The sequence below is a fragment of the Rutilus rutilus genome, assembly GCF_951802725.1.
Source record: "Rutilus rutilus genome assembly, chromosome: 18".
Classification (NCBI taxonomy): Eukaryota; Metazoa; Chordata; class Actinopteri; order Cypriniformes; family Leuciscidae; genus Rutilus; species Rutilus rutilus.
In genome coordinates this window covers 34044131-34063114 of record NC_140231.1, presented here as the reverse complement: position 1 = coordinate 34063114, position 18984 = coordinate 34044131, and the positions used below count along the sequence as shown (strand labels likewise).

At 39.1% G+C, this 18984-nt stretch overlaps 3 protein-coding genes across 3 annotated transcripts in view; all 3 read left to right on the top strand.

Annotated features, from left to right (window-relative positions):
* Nucleotides 1-18984, top strand: part of cUnh18orf54 (chromosome Un C18orf54 homolog) — a 143575-nt gene that overhangs the window by 72992 nt on the left and 51599 nt on the right. The gene's annotated exons all lie outside the window — the stretch shown is intronic.
* Nucleotides 2542-4214, top strand: LOC311277067 (vitelline membrane outer layer protein 1-like). Its single transcript, XM_084387211.1, has 5 exons — nt 2542-2930; nt 3055-3173; nt 3292-3405; nt 3671-3855; nt 3925-4214. The coding sequence occupies exons 1-4, from the start codon at nt 2727-2729 to the stop codon at nt 3852-3854; spliced, it is 621 nt and encodes a 206-aa protein (XP_084243337.1). The 5' UTR covers nt 2542-2726; the 3' UTR covers nt 3855; nt 3925-4214.
* Nucleotides 12361-14117, top strand: LOC311277071 (vitelline membrane outer layer protein 1-like). Its single transcript, XM_084387215.1, has 6 exons — nt 12361-12748; nt 12947-13062; nt 13181-13294; nt 13556-13740; nt 13810-13849; nt 14024-14117. Exons 1-4 carry the CDS (start codon nt 12545-12547, stop codon nt 13737-13739), a joined length of 618 nt encoding a protein of 205 aa, XP_084243341.1. The 5' UTR covers nt 12361-12544; the 3' UTR covers nt 13740; nt 13810-13849; nt 14024-14117.

The following is an 18984-nucleotide window of genomic DNA, read 5'->3' as shown; positions in this document are numbered from 1 at the left end:
TAAAACATGTAATATCACTCACTTCACTCATGTTTTTAGTCTAACCATTTTTTTTATTATTTGCCTTAATTTCATTATTAGACCTACTAGCAACGTTAGGTCAAATTCACTGTAAAGATGTACAATTCTTAGTTTCATTCATGGTGGTAACATGAAAACTGAGCCATAATCTAGTCACTAGTGGAAGATTGCTGCAATCTCCGGAACAAACGAACACTTAATAACATGAAATTTTAACAAAAGCCACTAGATTTCAAACATAGCCTACAATCAGACATCATTTCAATTTATTTATTTTATTTAGCTATAGTAAGTGTGAGCATGGTCATCAAGTGCTATGCCATTTAAATGAATGGAACTTTTTTTATGTAAGCAAACGTCAAGAATAATTTGTAACCTTTGTCCAATTTCGATCTTGTTACACGAAAACTATTAACAAAACGGACAACATCTGCTATTCTTACTTTTGTCAGATATATTAATGACAGAGAAAACAAGCTGTATCCATTTTGAGAATGAATGGCGATCGTAGCGGGCAGCATAGACATGTATTTATTATGTCTATGGCGGGCAGCGGCGCGACCGGAAGTATCGCTACCCTACTTCCGGTCTCGGTCGCCATTTTGGGAAATAGGCCTATCAAATAAGCCTTTGGCGGGGGCTAAAACAAGTTCAATGCAGGAAAAACCCTGTTGTTGCTGAAGTAGTTATCCTTGAAGTGCTTTGCGTTCGTGCACACAAAAATGACTTTATGGGTACATTTCTGTGAAAAATAAAACTCAACCAGGCACCTCGAAGAGGTTCTGATGCTGGGAGACAGTGTAATGAAGCGTGTGGGTTACTACATCCAACAACCGAACATTTTGACTTACCCTCTCGTAACTTCTGCATCCTTGAGCTTAGACTACAAAATCACAGCGAGAAATAAATATGACGGGAGTCGATGTCTTTATTTGGCAGTTCCGCTGCAAATACTGTGACGTCATTGTTCACAAAACATCATAGATAACAGAAAAATCAGAACAGGTTGAAAAATATGGCCAAAACAGAATATAAAGATATCAACGAAACACCTGAAGAGACTAACTTCAAATTTTCTATACTTCTAAACATTAAAAATATACAACAAAATGCATTTAAGGGCTAAAAAAGTGGAGTAGTAGAAGAAGTTGTAGTAGTGTCAGAGAGTTAGATGATAACTGTTGTGTCATATGTGAGGGCTGTATATTATTACATTATCAGGTTAGAATAGTTATAGTATATTATTATTATTATAGTAGGCCTAGCTATATTATAGTCTTGTTATATTAATTAGATAAGATTATTTGGATTGCTCTGGATTTTTGCATCTGGACTGGACTGCTTTTTTATTTGGATTGCCTTTTTGGATGTGTTTGCTTTTTGTGACTCTTCTTTTTCCTGGTAATGGAGCCAGCAAGAAAGAGGGAATCCTCCCCTGTCTGGGCTCAACAGAAGCATCAGTGTCCTCATTTGTACCACTGCCATTGTTCCCCTGCATCCCCTGTTCCTTGTGAAAGGATATTTTCCAAGGCTAGAGAGATTTTGTCCAAGAAGAGGAATCGTCTTAACCCCAACACACTTGAAATAATTCTGTTTCTCAATAAAAAATCTATTGTAATCCTTCCTTCCGGACTATTCTGTTGCAGTTTACTTTAATCTGTTATCTATAATCTGCTAAATGAATAAATGTACTTTATTACACTCCCTCTAACATAAGCACTGCACTCAACACAGTGTCACTGTTGTTGTTCATACTGTCACTATCCAAAAAATATATGAATAATTAATAAACTGTGTGTGTGACTCTGCACAAGTAAATTCAGACAGAGAAAGATACATATTTTATATTATACACAGTAATGGACAAATGTCTGATCATGTCTTTTTATTATTGCAAATGAAAGGTTACAGACATCAACAGTGAGTAGCCTACAAAATAAATAAATAAATATTTGTATTTATAAAAATATTTTTATAAAATATAAAAAATTGTATTAAAAAAAAGATTTTTTTTTATAAAATTAGGGAGGAGGGGGGCGGGGGCGTGGCTCTGAACACTGGTTCAGAATGAATGAATTTGTCTGCTATTTCTTTGCACAGTAGCTAGGTGTCACTAGTGAGCAATGCTGAATGAAGCTTCAAGTAATGAACCTTTGGCTGAAGCAATGGACTGCGTGGTCTCAGTGGTTCAGGAAGCCTCATTTTGCCATTACTAAACACAAGTATAAAAACTGATGAGTTGATTGCCTCTTTGAATACTGATATGTCATTAAACCCAGATGCCTAGTAGCCAAGAGCTGAATAAAAAAATTAAATAAACCTCAAGTGAAAGACAACAAGCCTAGAATTGACAACAATTGACCCAAAGCGTGATTATCTGCTGTATACATATACACCTCTTAACTCGTTGATTGGGTTGATTATCTGAATGTGCTCCACACGTGTTTAATTAGGTTTAATTATCTGAACGTGCTCCTCCCGAACTTTGTTAATAAAACATAATTTCTTAATTTGCCAAATATGGTAGGGGTTGCTCTTTGAGTATTATGATTGGATGGAATGGACATCGTGGTTAATGATTCTTGTGTATAAATATGAGGCTTCTTCCTAATAATATTATGCTGTCTTTGCTTTAGCATTTTCTGCAGATAGTCTTTGTAAAAGTTAATATAGCTCAGTAAAGTATTCAGACCAGTGTTGTAGCAATGCATCACTTCTTTTCCATGATGTTTTCACTGCTAGCCATTATTGGGCATGTGAGCAGTCAGTCCACAGAAGGGCCTTCTGAGCGGAGCAGCGACCGAGCTTACAGATCTGAGCTGACGGTGTCGAACGGAATGGGTTGGGGATCGTGGGGGCCTAGGGACATGTGTCCAAGTGGAATGTACGCTGCAGGGTTTACTCTGAGGGTAAGATGGCCAATGGGCATTCCAGGTTTCTAAAGTGTAATACTAAAAAGCATGAAGATAAGTGTTACTATAGGTTGGGTTACAGTTAACTCTTTCAAATGGAAGGTTGTCTTGTTCTTTTAAGGTGGAATCTCCTCTTATTTTTGGTGGTGATGATACAGCGCTCAATGTAATTCGTCTTCGCTGTGTCGATCTGTCCAAAGCCTCTCGTCGCCATAACTCAGTCGAGTCCAGCGTAGGAGGGTAATGGACTCTAATTATAAACAATTCTGGCATTAAGCGTTTAAGCTATTTAAGTAAATTGAAGATTTTCTTGAATGATAATTGATTTGATTAGGCAACCTCTCTGTGTTTTCTTCAGCTGGGGTGACTGGACATATGATCAAGAGTGTTCTTCTGGATTCTTGACAGCTTTCCAGCTGAGAGTTGAATCTTCCCGAGGATCTGGAGATGATACGGCCGCAAATAACATCAAGTGAGTGTGTGCTGCTATAAGTTATAACATCTCTTACTCGGTGTATACCTCTTACACAATTTCTGACCCATCCTGGGTTTATTTAGCTATTTAAGGGCTCAGTTTTCCCCATCAATAGTTTAGTTCTATCACACTCGTAGTCGTGCTGCTGTTCAAGATTGCAGTGATTAGGCTGTCGGCTGCAGGTGATCATGTGACTGACATTCAATCCAACAGCACAATTACATATTTTATCATAATATTGTCACATCTGAATTTTTTCCAGGTTCAAATGCAGTGGAGGTGAGGAGCTGGAGGGTGGTGGCACAAACTGGGGCGACTGGGGCAACTGGAGCCCAACGTGTGATGGAACAGGAATCTGCGGCATACAGACCCGGATAGAACCGTCACAGGGAAGCGAAGGAGACGACACCGCTCTCAATGACGTAATCATGTTCTGCTGTGATTAAGGTGATGTGATCGCAATCAAAAACTCAGACTGACACACTGCAGATCAACTAAATCTGTTTATTCTTTCAGGTTTAAGAGGGTGACCACAAAAACAGCAAGAAGATCAAATGTATTGTAATTATTGGTCGTATTATAAACTAACATGAACCATGTCATACAACAGTTTTGTAATGTAAATCTGTAAAGTCAGCCGATCATTATCACAAAATAGTCTAACCGGATAATCGGGACATTTGCACCCCGCTTTATAAGTTTAAATGATCTTATTCATTCTTGTATGTTAGTGATTCTTCTGAAGACTCCTGAACTTCTGCTGAAACGGCTGTCAAATATCAGCAATAAAGACTTTCTAAACAGAACCTTGTAGTTTCACATTGTTTTGCACAACACTTTACATCAGATCGTTCACTACATTAGTGCATGTGTCAGATGGTCTAAAGTGACTTGTATTGCATTCAAAGTAATTGCCTTATCCATTCATTCCCTGAGAATGACTAGCGTAATCTGCAGGAACACTACATTAAAGTGTAATATTGTCAAGTTACCATAAACGTTTTGCCTTTCTAAAGATATAAATGTTTAGCTAAAATGGCACAATGCACATTCAGAAAATGATTTGTTGTAAAACAAATTCAAACCACATTTTAATATTTGAGAAGACCGTAAACTCACTCCTGCAGAAAATCACAAACAGTGCCAGAATCAAGAAGCAGTTATAAATCTGCATTCAAAGACTGTTATAATCTGAGTTTATGTTTGGATGGCTGTTTTATCATGTTTCAGTTCTGTGCCTCAGTTTTCTGTTTCAGTTGGTCTCCTAGGCAGGTTACAAATGGTTGAAGGGTGTGTTCACACTGGCAGTTTAGTTGAGAACGGGACACGGTTCATGCAGACCCAGGTGCGCACTGGGGTATACCGAACCCGAGACTACCTGGAGGAGGTGATCTGAGTTCGGTTGCACTGAGTTCGGTGAATGTGAAAGCAACCCGGACTCAGGTGTGCGCTTGTTCAGGAAGTAAAGTAACCTGCACATGCGTTTTAGCTGATTATGATGTATTTAGTTAAATAAAACACAAGGGATGACAGTGTTGATGATTTATCTTGGATACAAGGATACCAGGAACACCTGGGGCCAGTTGTTCAAAGGTAAGCTGATCGGATTTTGGTTATCGGATTAGATCAAATCTTGAAAATGGGTTGTTCAAAAGCGAAAGAAGGAATCTGAAATCAGATTAGATCACGGGATCCAATCCTAGTTTTAATCTGGATGAAACCTTCAGTTTGTGTTGTTCAAAACTTGTCAGTAGGATTTGGATAACTTTGATCCAAAAAAACAGGATTATCCTGATCCCAACAGGGGGTAGGATTTCAAGGTGGATTCCAGGAAGAAAATGTAGTAAAACTTTAAAATTGGTCAAAAATACAACATTTGTATCATGTAATATAGCCTACACACTCATATTTTTATTTTGCTTTTGATTAGCTTAACTGTTAAAGTAATACATTAGAAGTAGACATTAGGCTACATATTTGGCCTTTTGGTAGCCTAATGTAAAGTAAAAGAGATTTTGGCGCCAATAATCCCGAAACAGCTGTAAAAATCAAACAAAAATATATTTAATATTAGTTTAATTTCTAAGCTACTTTGGCACAATCATAAAAGATGAACCAGTCAAAAGATCTTTGCAAGTGAACATAAAGGTTTTTTTGGTGAACGCTATACAAAACTTTTCTGAGAGAACGCAAAAGCATTGAAATATTTGTTTTCCCCCAATCTCATATTTTTTACATGACCATGTCCCTTTGGGGGTTCCGTAGAGCACCAGCAATCCAGATTTGGTAATCGGAAAAAGTTTACATCCAGGGGCTTCATTTATAAAACTGTGCGTAGGAACCTTACTAAAAGTGTACGTGCGCCCGAAAGCCAAAAATGGCGTACGCAAAAAAATATTCAGACTTATAAAACCGTGCGTACGCCAGAACCTGCGCAGAATTCACTTTATAAATCCCAGTCAGCGGAAGATTGTGCGCACATGCGTCTCCACCCGAAATAACCATATATGGAGCTTACAACGCCTAGTTTTACTATGCAGATCCTCATCTACATATCATTTGCATATGATTATTCATTCACATGATAACTTAAACGTTATCACGTGGATGAATAATCATATGCAAATGATATAAACGGTATAAGAAACATTACATTAATACAAATCAAGTAGTTGTCTATCCTTGCCTTGTTTTTGAATAGCCTACATAAATCAAATCGTGTAAAATACATTTCAGAGAAAGTTTTTCTCAATCTTTTCCACTTGCCGAATTGTATTTTTAATTGATTTATATTTTTAATGGAAACAGATAGGCCTTGGGCATTATTTGCACTAAACTATTTTCTCAGACAATCTGATATTATCATGATAAGCAATTATCTCTGTGGTTAAAACATTAAAGCACGCCACAGGAAAAGTGTTCAAAAACAATCGCATCCACAACAAATATTTCTAATGATTGAATTTAAAAAAATGTTGTAACTTCAGTAATGATTTCATGTTTAAGTGTTTAACTCCATTAATTTGAATGGCATATTTAATATAAATGTTTATATCAGAAGTATTTTATTTATTTAAACTGTTATTTGCGTCAGTTTCACTAAACGGCTCAACACGCTCGCTGCCGTGGACATTTAAGAAGGAATGGATATTTGCTTCAAGTGACAGGCTTGGTGATTGAAATTGTATTTGTATAATCTTTCTGTATATGTTTAATTTTCTTTAGATTTTCTGTATAAAAGTGACCAAAAATACATTTAACTCCAGCTCACCATCGGTGTCGCCAAAGTGCTCCATCTCCAAAACGTTCGTACGCATGGGTCAGAGTTGGCGTGCAGGTGCGCAAATTTTCCCGTCAAGTTTTTATTTATAAATCCCACCTTTTGCGCAGGAACTGGCGTACGCATGTTTTCAGCCCCGTTTTGTGCGTACGCAAGCTTTATAAATGAGGCCCCAGATCAGGGTGATCCAATCCAATTTTGCTTTGAAAAACCGGCACAAAAGTAAGATGGATTACCTGATCCTGGATAGCACAACATGGGATTTCCAAATCCGGATCATTCTGATCCAGTTTAAACTTTATGAACAACTGGCCCCTGGTTACGCAATTAGGAAATCCTACGACGGCTGCATGGTGCAGCCTTTCCGTTGGGACACAGCTACAGTCTTTTATGTCCTTGAACACACACATAAACACACACTTCTGCTTCTTCTCATTGGTAAGACTAGTGCAAATATTACAAATAGGTTGTTAAACTATAGCACAAGTTTTGCATCAAACCACCTGACAAATGAAACCACACAAAGGTGACGAATGAGTTTAGATGAAGTTTATAAGAATGAAAAACTTGTGGCTTTTAACTCTGGTTTCACTAGCTATTTGGGTAAATGAAAACGTAATACATTTAAATGTGAATTTTCCATCCACCAACGAACTCTCGGCCGCCTTTTTTTTTTATTAAAAATGCAGTCGTCACCGGCACGCAATAACTTATGGGGTAGGATAGGCCACTAAGGATCCTTTTATGTATCCTTCCTTTCACATGGAAACAAAGGGTGCTTTTGGCGTCGCTTTTGAATCAGGATAGCCTTTGTCGCGCCGCAGTGACGCAAACGGCCTTCAAATGCGACCTTCGGAGAATGTAGCCTTCACATTGGGACACAGCTTGTGGTCCTACTTCTAGAACCTTAAAAGGAAATCAGCCATCTTGGTTGAATTTACTGGAGTTCAAGGATATGAAAAGGTGAAGATTAGTACCTAACTTCAGTGGGAAACAACACAAGTATAAAAACTGATGAGTTGATTGCCTCTTTGGATACTGATACATCATTAAACTAGTGATGTTACATATGACAATGAAGCTTCGATGTGCGTATCGCACATGCGACACAATTTCTAGTGAAGGCCCCTATCGGGGTGTGTATTGGTTTACTAGAGTCGCGTGATTGACGACAAATGAAGCCTCACTTTCTGTCCAATCACGTGCGCGTTAGGGGGGTAGGGGTTGTATGGTCGGGGTAGCACCTCAAGAGGAAAAAGCTTGTCACACTCCTCTCGAGGGGTGGCTTATCCTCTATTGGTCCCCACCTACACCCAGCTCTCACCTATGGGTCCTAGAAGCTGCTTGCATGCGGCAGCGCCCACCCCCTGGGCAACGGCTTTGACGGGCCGGCTGAACTAGGTGAGGGCAGCCGACGGGTTTTAAACCCCCGGTGAGACAGGGATATGCCTGCCCTAGCATGTGAAGACAGTTCCGGTGGACTAGGCGTAGGAGATCTATTTAGGGATCCATCGGCCAGGAAGGCGGCACTGCAAGGGTCTTGTGGAGACCTTAGGGCGGAAAAGGATCAGTTGCAGAACTCAAAGGTGGCTATACTTTATTCTGGAGAGGCAAAGAAGCAGACGAAGACCGAATATACGGAACTGGCTTTGCAATCAGAACTAACCTCTTGCGCCAAATCCCGGACCTTCCGGTTTGCATCAGTGAGCGAATGATCAAACTTTGTTTTCCTCTCAACCACAACCATAACATCACTATCATTTGTGTCTATGCACCTACCCTGCCAAGTTGTGATGACACCAAGGACAGCTTTTACAGCCTTTTGGACAGTCATGTGAAAGCCACTCCCATAAATGACAAGTTACTCCTGCTGGGAGACTTCAACGCCAGAATTGGCAATGATCACATGATCTGGAAGGGAGTACTTGGTCAGCATGGCATAGGTAAAATGAACTCCAACGGATTAAGGCTACTGAGTATGTGTGCAGAGAACAACCTCACAGTCACCAACACTCTCTTTAGGCAAGCGGATAAATACAAAACAACATGGATGCACCCAAGGGCCAAGCAATGGCATATGATAGACTATGCCAGCGTTTCCCAACCGGGGTTCATTGTTGCTCTTACACTCAAATACACACGAAAACATTGTCACAACCTCCGTCTTGCCGCGTATTCACATAAACACATCGGTTATGTCCGTGCTGCTGTCAACGGCAACGCGTGCGATTAATGTTTTTCAGTTTAACGCATTAACAACATTTAACGTAATTAAAGCAGCGTCCGTTTTTTGTTTTTTTTATCCTTTGGCTAGCGTTACATTATATAATCACGTTCTTCTTCTTGAGTCTCAAACTAGACTGTACACTAAAGGAGTCTCAAACTAGACTGCACACTAAAGGAGACTCTAACTAGACTGTACACTAAAGGAGACTCAAACTAGACTGCACACTAAAGGAGACTCTAACTAGACTGCACACTAAAGGAGTCTCAAACTAGACTGCACACTAAAGGAGACTCTAACTAGACTGTACACTAAAGGAGTCTCAAACTAGACTGCACACTAAAGAAGACTCTAACTAGACTGCACACTAAAGGAGACTCTAACTATACGGTACAGTAAAGGAGTCTCAAACTAGCCTGCACACTAAAGGAGACTCTAACTATACTGTACACTAAAGGAGTCTCAAACTAGACTGCACACTAAAGGAGTCTCTAACTAGACTGCACACTAAAGGAGTCTCTAACTAGACTGCACACTAAAGGAGTCTCTAACTAGACTGCACACTAAAGGAGACTCTAACTAGACAGTACACTAAAGGTGTCTCAAACTAGCCTGCACACTAAAGGAGACTCTAACTATACTGTACACTAAAGGAGTCTCAAACTAGACTGCACACTAAAAGAGACTCTAACTAGACTGTACACTAAAGGAGTCTCAAACTAGACTGCACACTAAAGGAGACTCTAACTAGACTGTACACTAAAGGAGTCTCAAACTAGACTGCACACTAAAGGAGACTCTAACTAGACTGTACACTAAAGGAGTCTCAAACTAGACTGCACACTAAAGGAGACTCTAACTATACTCTACACTAAAGGAGTCTCAAACTAGACTGCACACTAAAGGAGTCTCTAACTAGACTGCACACTAAAGGAGTCTCAAACTAGACTGCACACTAAAGGAGACTCTAACTATACTCTACACTAAAGGAGTCTCAAACTAGACTGCACACTAAAGGAGTCTCAAACTAGACTGTACACTAAAGGAGTCTCAAACTAGACTGCACACTAAAGGAGACTCTAACTAGACTGTACACTAAAGGAGTCTCAAACTAAACTGCACACTAAAGGAGACTCTAACTAGACTGTACACTAAAGGAGTCTCAAACTAGACTGCACACTAAAGGAGTCTCAAACTAGACTGCACACTAAAGGAGACTCTAGACTGTACACTAAAGGAGTCTCAAACTAGACTGCACACTAAAGGAGACTCTAACTATACTCTACACTAAAGGAGTCTCAAACTAGACTGCACACTAAAGGAGACTCTAACTAGACTGCACACTAAAGGAGACTCTACACTAAAGGAGTCTCAAACTAGACTGCACACTCTAAAGGAGACTCTAACTAGACTGTACACTAAAGGAGCTGGACTGTGAGCTGAGGAGGCTCCAAAAAATTAAAATAAAATTGGAGATCAAACAGCTGAATAAAACTGACATCAGTATGTGAACTTATTTAACCAACACTTTAGTATGAATATTTATTAATGCAACTTTCTCTTTCTCCCTCCCATCCCACAAAACCAATAAAACAGTTTGAGGCCTATCTGCAGTTTCAGTGTGCTTTTATTAAGTGTAATATTGTATGGTGATTGCATCTACATCTGCACCAGCTGGGTGGTCAAGTGTGATCGGGTCAGTTTCATCGGGGAGAAGCTGGTTTTGTGGTGGTTCTCGCTCCTTTCTAATGGTGGCTATAATGCGCACTATGCCACTATCTGTGATGCCCGCTCTGGTGACTCTTAAGCGCCGAACACAGTTGAAATGTGCCTTTAGGATGCCAAAGGTTATCTCTATCTTCACTCTGGTTTTACTGAGGGCCACATTGAAGCGGTGCTGTGGCCCTGTCTGAGGTCAGGGGGTTATTGTGTACAGGGGGTTATAACAGGGGGTTATCTCAGTTCAAATTAACAGTGTTTTGTACTGTACCAAATTTAACTTGATTTCCTCAAAGCGCTGACACAACACAGACTCACGGAAAATTCGTGAGTCAAGCACTGGAGCCAGGCCATTTGGCATCCAAACTTGTGATCATACGTTCATGACCACAAGTCATCTGCAGATAAAATGTTAAGTAGATCATTGTTATATCTGTTAATGTTACTATTAATTTAAAAATTCATCTCACAGAAAATGATCATCTCACATTCACATCATTTCTACCTGAACATTAAGGCTGTGATAGGACTTCCTATTAACATAATCTGCCTCATGTTCTCCTAGAGCAGTGGAGATTGCAGCAATACTGCATAGCCTACATGTTGCAATGAGTCTAGGGAATCCTATCATAAGATTAACAGAATTAAAAGATTTAAAATAATTCTTAACATGTACTGAATTGTATAGTACATTTGTGAAAAACCCAGGGTTGGCAGAAACTAAACTGAAACACAGCTGGCTAGCCACCTAAACCGGCTTCATGGTATAGGCCCTAGAGCTGAGGAAAATAAACCCCAAGTGAAAGACAACAAGCCTAGAGTTGACGACTCCTTTGAACCAAAGCATGATTCTTCTTCTTCTTCTTTGGCTGCTTAACGGCGGATGCGGACTAACTTAGCGCACTACCGCCACCCTCCAGATAAATTGTGCCTGATCATCACTATGGCTTACATCTTTGGAAATAATGTAGCCTGCAAGCTACAAAAAAAAAAAAAAAAAAAAAAAAACACTTTCCTTACACACACATACACATATATATATATATATACATATTATCTTTCCTATATTCTATCAATGAGTCCGGTGTGCTTTAAAAATTCAAACATATATTTTATTATTCTATGATCGGAAGCCTTAGACAAAAAATCCCTAAAGATAAAACTTTCCCCACTGTCCTCTATTTTCCTTTTAATTAAAACCCTTTCTCTATTAAATTTCCTACACATCATAAAGACATGTTCCACTGTTTCTGGCACATTACAAATCTCGCAGTTTCCTGTATTATGTTTTCCTATTAGCTGTAATGTTTTGTTTAGTCCGGTGTGCCCTATTCTCATTCTTGTAAAAATTGCCTCTTCTCTTCGACACCTTATTACCAGACGACCCTGACCAACCTCAGGATTTACAATGTAAAAACCCCTCCCTTTATCTCCCCTATCCCATTTATCTTGCCACAACTTTGTAACATGTTTTTTAATTATTGACTTAGCCTCTGATTTTGATATTTTACACTGAATAGACACATTTGTTGCTTTCAAAGCCTGTTTAGCAAACTTGTCACCAAAGCATGATTATCTGCTATATGTATACACCTCTTAACTCGCTGATTGGGTTGATTAACTGAATGTGCTCCACACGTGTTTAATTAGGTTTGATTATCTTAATTATATTAACGTGGTCCTCCCGAACTTTGTTAATAAAACATCATTTATACTTAATATGCCAAATATGGTAGGGGTTGATCTTTGAGTATTATGATTGGATGGAATGGACATCGTGGTTAATGATTCTTGTGTATAAATATGAGGCTTCTTCCTTATAGAATTATACTGTCTCTGCTTTAGCATTTTCTGCAGATAGTCTACCTAAAATTTAATATAGCTCAGTAAGTATTCAGGCCAGTGCTGTAGCAATGCATCACTTTTTTTCCATGATGTTTTCACTGCTAGCCATTATTGGGCATGTGAGCAGTCAGTCCACAGAAGGGCCTTCTGAGCGGAGCAGCGACCGAGCTTACAGATCTGAGCTGACGGTGTCGAACGGAATGGGTTGGGGATCGTGGGGGCCTAGGGACATGTGTCCAAGTGGAATGTATGCTGAAGGGTTTAATCTGAGGGTAAGTTGGGCATTGACTCTATTTTGCTAATATGGGGGTTGATGAGCGATTCAAAGGTTGAAACCTGTGGAGTTGCTGTTTGTTTAATTCCAGGTTTCTAAAGTGTATGTGTAATACTAAAGAGCATGAAGATAAATGTTACTATGGGTTGGGTTAAAGTTAACTCTTTCAAATGGAAGGTTGTCTTGTTCTTTTAAGGTGGAATCTCCTCTTATGTTTGGTGACGATACAGCGCTCAATGGGATTCGTCTTTACTGTGTTGATAAGTCCAAAGCCACTCGTCGCTACAACTCAGTCGAGTCCAGCGTAGGAGGGTAATGGACTCCGATTATTAACAATTCTTGCATTAAGTGTTTAAGCTATTTAAGTAAATTGAGGATTTTCTTGAATGATAATTGATTTGATCAGGCAACCTTTGTGTGTTTTCTTCAGCTGGGGTGACTGGACATCTAAGCAAGAGTGTTCTTCTGGATTCTTGACAGCTTTCCAGCTGAGAGTTGAATCTTCCCGAGGATCTGGAGATGATACAGCCGCAAATAACATCAAGTGAGTGTGTGCTGCTATAAGTTATAACATCTCTTACCCAGTGTATACCTCTTACACAATTTGACCCATCCTGGGTTTATTTAGCTATTTAAGGGCTCAGTTTTCCCCCATCAATAGTTTAGTTCTATCACACTCGTAGTCGTGCTGCTGTTCAAGATTGCAGTGATTAGGCTGTCGGCTGCAGGTGATCATGTGACTGACTTTCAATCCAACAGCACAATTATATATTTTATCATATTGTCACATCTGAATTTTTTCCAGGTTCAAATGCAGTGGAGGTGAGGAGCTGGAGGGTGGCGGCACATACTGGGGCGACTGGGGCAACTGGAGCCCAACGTGTGACGGAACAGGAATCTGCGGCATACAGACCCGGATAGAACCGTCACAGGGAAGCGAAGGAGACGACACCGCTCTCAATGACGTAATCATGTTCTGCTGTGATTAAGGTGATGTGATCGCAATCAAAAACTCAGACTGACACACTGCAGATCAACTAAATCTGTTTATTCTTTCAGGTTTAAGAGGGTGACCACAAAAACAGCAAGAAGATCAAATGTATTGTAATTATTGATCATATTATAAACTAACATGAACCATGTCATACAACAGTTTTATAATGTAAATCTGTAAAGTCAGCCGATCATTATCACAAAATAAAGCCTAACCGGATGATCGGGACATTTGCAGACCCCTTTTGAAGTTGAAATCTTATTCTTTCTTGTATGTTAGTGATTCTTCTGAAGACTCCTGATTCTTCTGAAGACTCCTGAACTTCTGCTGAAACGGCTGTCAAATATCAGCAATAAAGACTTTCTAAACAGAACCTTGTAGTTTCACATCGTTTTGCACAACACTTTACATCAGATCGTTCATTACGTTAGTGCATGGGACAGATGGTCTAAAGTGACTTGTATTGCATTCAAAGTAATGAGCCAGTTATGGTTATTTAAAAGTACATGCACCATTGAAGTAGTGAGCGAGTACACTGTGGCAAGATGGCCGCCATGTGCGGACTTCGACCTACATTGGCCAGCAGTGCGCACGAGACATCTAGCCTTTATATATGATATCTATGTTATTAGACATTCTCTGAGAATAGCTACTTTTCTTCCTGGAACTACAGTATGTAGGGTTTGTTTCTGGTGGGACACTCATTAGTGGCGCACTCAGTGCTCGCTCGGCACATTGGTTGTGTTCCTATGGTAATGCTGGCATTTTAATCTCATAATTGTTGACTTCTTTGGTAAACAGAATTAATAAGTAAAGACATGTTTGCATGTTGTATTTGGGAGGTTACAGGAGGTTATACAATAATTAACTATTAAATATGCTTCAATTAGCATTAGCTTATAGCTTATTCCCTATTTTACATGTAAACGTGTTATGTGTGTCTTTACAGGTATGTTTGGACTTTATTTTAAGTCCATATATGTTTAATTGTATAAATAAAAATAAAAGCTACACATTATTTTTATCTTTGTTTTTGTTTTGTACCATGGGTGTAAAGGAATAAGGATGACACTCTTATTGTATATGTTTATTCATATTTTAGTTAATGATTTGTAAGTGCATCATTGTGTCATGACTTTACTTGAGGAGGCACATCATAATTAATTCATTATTAACTAACCATACTCTAACATCAACTAATGGCTTGTTAATGCACACACACCCAGACCCGGAGAATATGATCATATCAGACCTGCCTATTGTGTCAGGGCCTCTGGTTAGTATTGAGCGGAAGCATTACACGGTTGAGAGAAGTCGGCATAGTACGGAAAAAATAAATAAAACCCTTGTTCCTGCTGCACCTCCAGAAGAAGAAGTGAGTGTAACGTTTTATTAACCTTTATATTAATATTTATATTAATCTTTGAAAATCGTTTGCTGCACGCTTCACGATGAATGCAGGTTTACACTCAGGGTACATTACGGCATGTTTTTTTATGTACGACGTTCTCAATATAATTCATAATTCCACGTTTATAATGAACACTGCGTTATGGTTATTGTGTTATTGTGTTACAAACAGTGTGCGCACAGAACAGAGGGGCGGGGTGAGCAAAGCTCATTATCATTTAAAGACGCATGCACTGAAACGGCGTGCTAAAAACAGAGCTGTTTTTGACCAGGTAAAATTAGTGTTTTCTTACAATACTATTGAGAATTTTTAACTAAAGTATATTACAGACGTTTAATTTAGACCCTAAAGAATCATTAGCTTGTACAAAAATGGCATTATATGACCCCTTTAATATAAATTTTTCAGGACCAAAATAACATTATGCACAGTGAGGAGCCTACAGGTTACAAGCTTCACATATTAGAAAAATACAATAATAAAAAAAAAAAAAAATTCTTAATGGCTCGTTGTCATGGTTGTTTCCGATCAACACCTGCAAGTGAGCACTAAGTGTCACCATTGAGACGGGTGTCGGATTGTTTAGAACCCTCGACACAATATGGCACATTTGCTTCGGTTTCATTGTTTCATGAAGCCTCGAACTGCCCACCACTACTTAAAGGAGACATATCATGCTTTTAAATCGTTCCTTTTTACATATAAATCATACATTTGTGGTCTATATAAAGCGTAACTGCAATGCTTGGGTCTGAATTCCTCATTATTATAGCTCCACAGGCCCCTTTTCTGATGTGCGTCTGAGAGCAACTCGTTTTGGTGCGGTCTTTTTAAATGCAAATGAGACACGTCATACCCCGCCCCCTCTCCAGTCTGCAGAGGTGACACTCGGTTCAACTCCACCCCGTTCGGCCATTTTTGTAGTTTGATAGCAGAGATACGATTATCTAGCAGCACAGAAACTTTTGGACATCCAAGATTTGTGTCAACACAGAAAACATTTCATCAATGGATAGTTTTTTTGTTTTATTAAAGTGTTGTTTTATGTCTGCTTAATGCCCGGAAAGCTTTTCAGAAAAGAAAAGGCAACTTATTTAGCACAATTCACACGGTAATTCAGGAAAAAAATATCTCCGAATGCTGCACATGAAACTTTGGTCTTCCGACCTTTTACCACGGTGTCGATTTATTTTGATTAATATGTGCGAGGGGGAGAGAGAGCAAGACAGCACCTAGTTTGGAGACGGTGAAGTCTTGTTTACACTTTCGCCTGGATCGGAAGAGAGAGAGAGAGAGAGAGAGAGCGCGACCGGGTCTCTCTCTCTGCTTGTTCTTTCAGTTAAACATGCGCCCTGTCACAAGCGCGACAGTTCATCTACATTACTCACCAATAGGCCTATTTCACAAAAATGGCCGCCAAGACCGGAAGTAGGGTACACTCTTTTCCGGTGAAAGCGCTAGCACTAGCAGTCGGAGGACAAATGCGGAGACTAAAAGCGGCCAGTCCTGTTGCGTACCTTTCTATGTTTGCACTCATAGAAGAAACAACCCTATTTATAATTGCACAGCTTTCCTTGTGACGAAATGTTGAAAAAGCGCTGGATTTGGTTTATACCGAGAGAAGAGGGGCACTTTTTTTGTGTGTTAAGCACTTCACGGAGGATGAAGTCCGTGTAACTTACGAGTCTACGAGAGTCCGCTCGTAGATATCTTACACCGCAGGCCGTGAAGGCCCCAACTGGGGAGAAGTTAAATCACGCCAGACACAGACGGCAAATGACGTGTCTGTGGTGTGAAGGAGTAAGCAGATGTTAAGTGTTGATGCCAGTTCGGGACTGATGCCCTGACAAAACATGTTTATATCGCACTTGATTGTTATCTGATTTGCACGTCATGCACTTTCATTTATTATTATTAACTGTTGGCAAATTAAAATTGTTTGTAGAAGTTGTTTTCTGTAACTTTCTTAAAAATGAGTGAACACGGAGCAGTTTTTCCGTGAGCAGGACTGGGAAACCCGGAGTGGATCAGGAGCGGAGTGATAACAGAACGCTTAGAGTGGAGAGAGGAACATGCTTTTGCTCCACCCCAGGCTTTGATCACATCCCCCTAAGCAGGGTGAATAGCCTACACCTCGTCTTTACATTTACATTTATTCATTTAGCTGACGCTTTTATCCAAAAGCGTATATATAATATATATATTTTTTATATATTATATATTTTATATCCATATATATGGACATATATATGTCAGAGGTCGCACGCCTCTGGAGCAACTAGGGGTTAAGTGTCTTGCTCAGGGACACATTGTGTCTCACACCAAAGGCATGTGTCTAATCCATTGCGCCACCACCCTAATTCCCATTCAACCTCTCACCCGTCCTTCCCATTCAAACTAAAATTAAGACTATTTGAGAAATGTAAGCATATTTACAGCATTCAAATTATGAAAAGTGAATTTAAGACATAAGGGAACCCTGATATTGACGGAAATCCATCGTATAATCTCGTAGCGACTGATAACTTTAATCCCTGTATATATTATGAAGTGTATTATTGAATATAAAATTACATGCATTATGATATATTAGTAAATATATTGTCTCACATTTTTAAATATATGAAAATTCTTTATGTATTATTCAATATATTGTAATATTAACACATTATATTATTCTGTATATTTTCAAATATACTGTTAAATCATTTAATATATTGATCATTCATATATAGGAAAATAAATTTTCTTTTCATAAGGGGACCTGACAGCAAAATGTGATTTTGTAACATCATGATTTTTTAAAACATGTAATATCACTCACTTCACTCATGTTTTTAGTCTAACCATTTTTTTTATTATTTGCCTTAATTTCATTATTAGACCTACTAGCAACGTTAGGTCAAATTCACTGTAAAGATGTACAATTCTTAGTTTCATTCATGGTGGTAACATGAAAACTGAGCCATAATCTAGTCACTAGTGGAAGATTGCTGCAATCTCCGGAACAAACGAACACTTAATAACATGAAATTTTAACAAAAGCCACTAGATTTCAAACATAGCCTACAATCAGACATCATTTCAATTTATTTATTTTATTTAGCTATAGTAAGTGTGAGCATGGTCATCAAGTGCTATGCCATTTAAATGAATGGAACTTTTTTTATGTAAGCAAACGTCAAGAATAATTTGTAACCTTTGTCCAATTTCGATCTTGTTACACGAAAACTATTAACAAAACGGACAACATCTGCTATTCTTACTTTTGTCAGATATATTAATGACAGAGAAAACAAGCTGTATCCATTTTGAGAATGAATGGCGATCGTAGCGGGCAGCATAGACATGTATTTATTATGTCTATGGCGGGCAGCGGCGCGACCGGAAGTATCGCTACCCTACTTCCGGTCTCGGTCGCCATTTTGGGAAATAGGCCTATCAAATAAGCCTTTGGCGGGGGCTAAAACAAGTTCAATGCAGGAAAAACCCTGTTGTTGCTGAAGTAGTTATCCTTGAAGTGCTTTGCGTTCGTGCACACAAAAATGACTTTATGGGTACATTTCTGTGAAAAATAAAACTCAACCAGGCACCTTGAAGAGGTTCTGATGCTGGGAGACAGTGTAATGAAGCGTGTGGGTTACTACATCCAACAACCGAACATTTTGACTTACCCTCTCGTAACTTCTGCATCCTTGAGCTTAGACTACAAAATCACAGCGAGAAATAAATATGACGGGAGTCGATGTCTTTATTTGGCAGTTCCGCTGCAAATACTGTGACGTCATTGTTCACAAAACATCATAGATAACAGAAAAATCAGAACAGG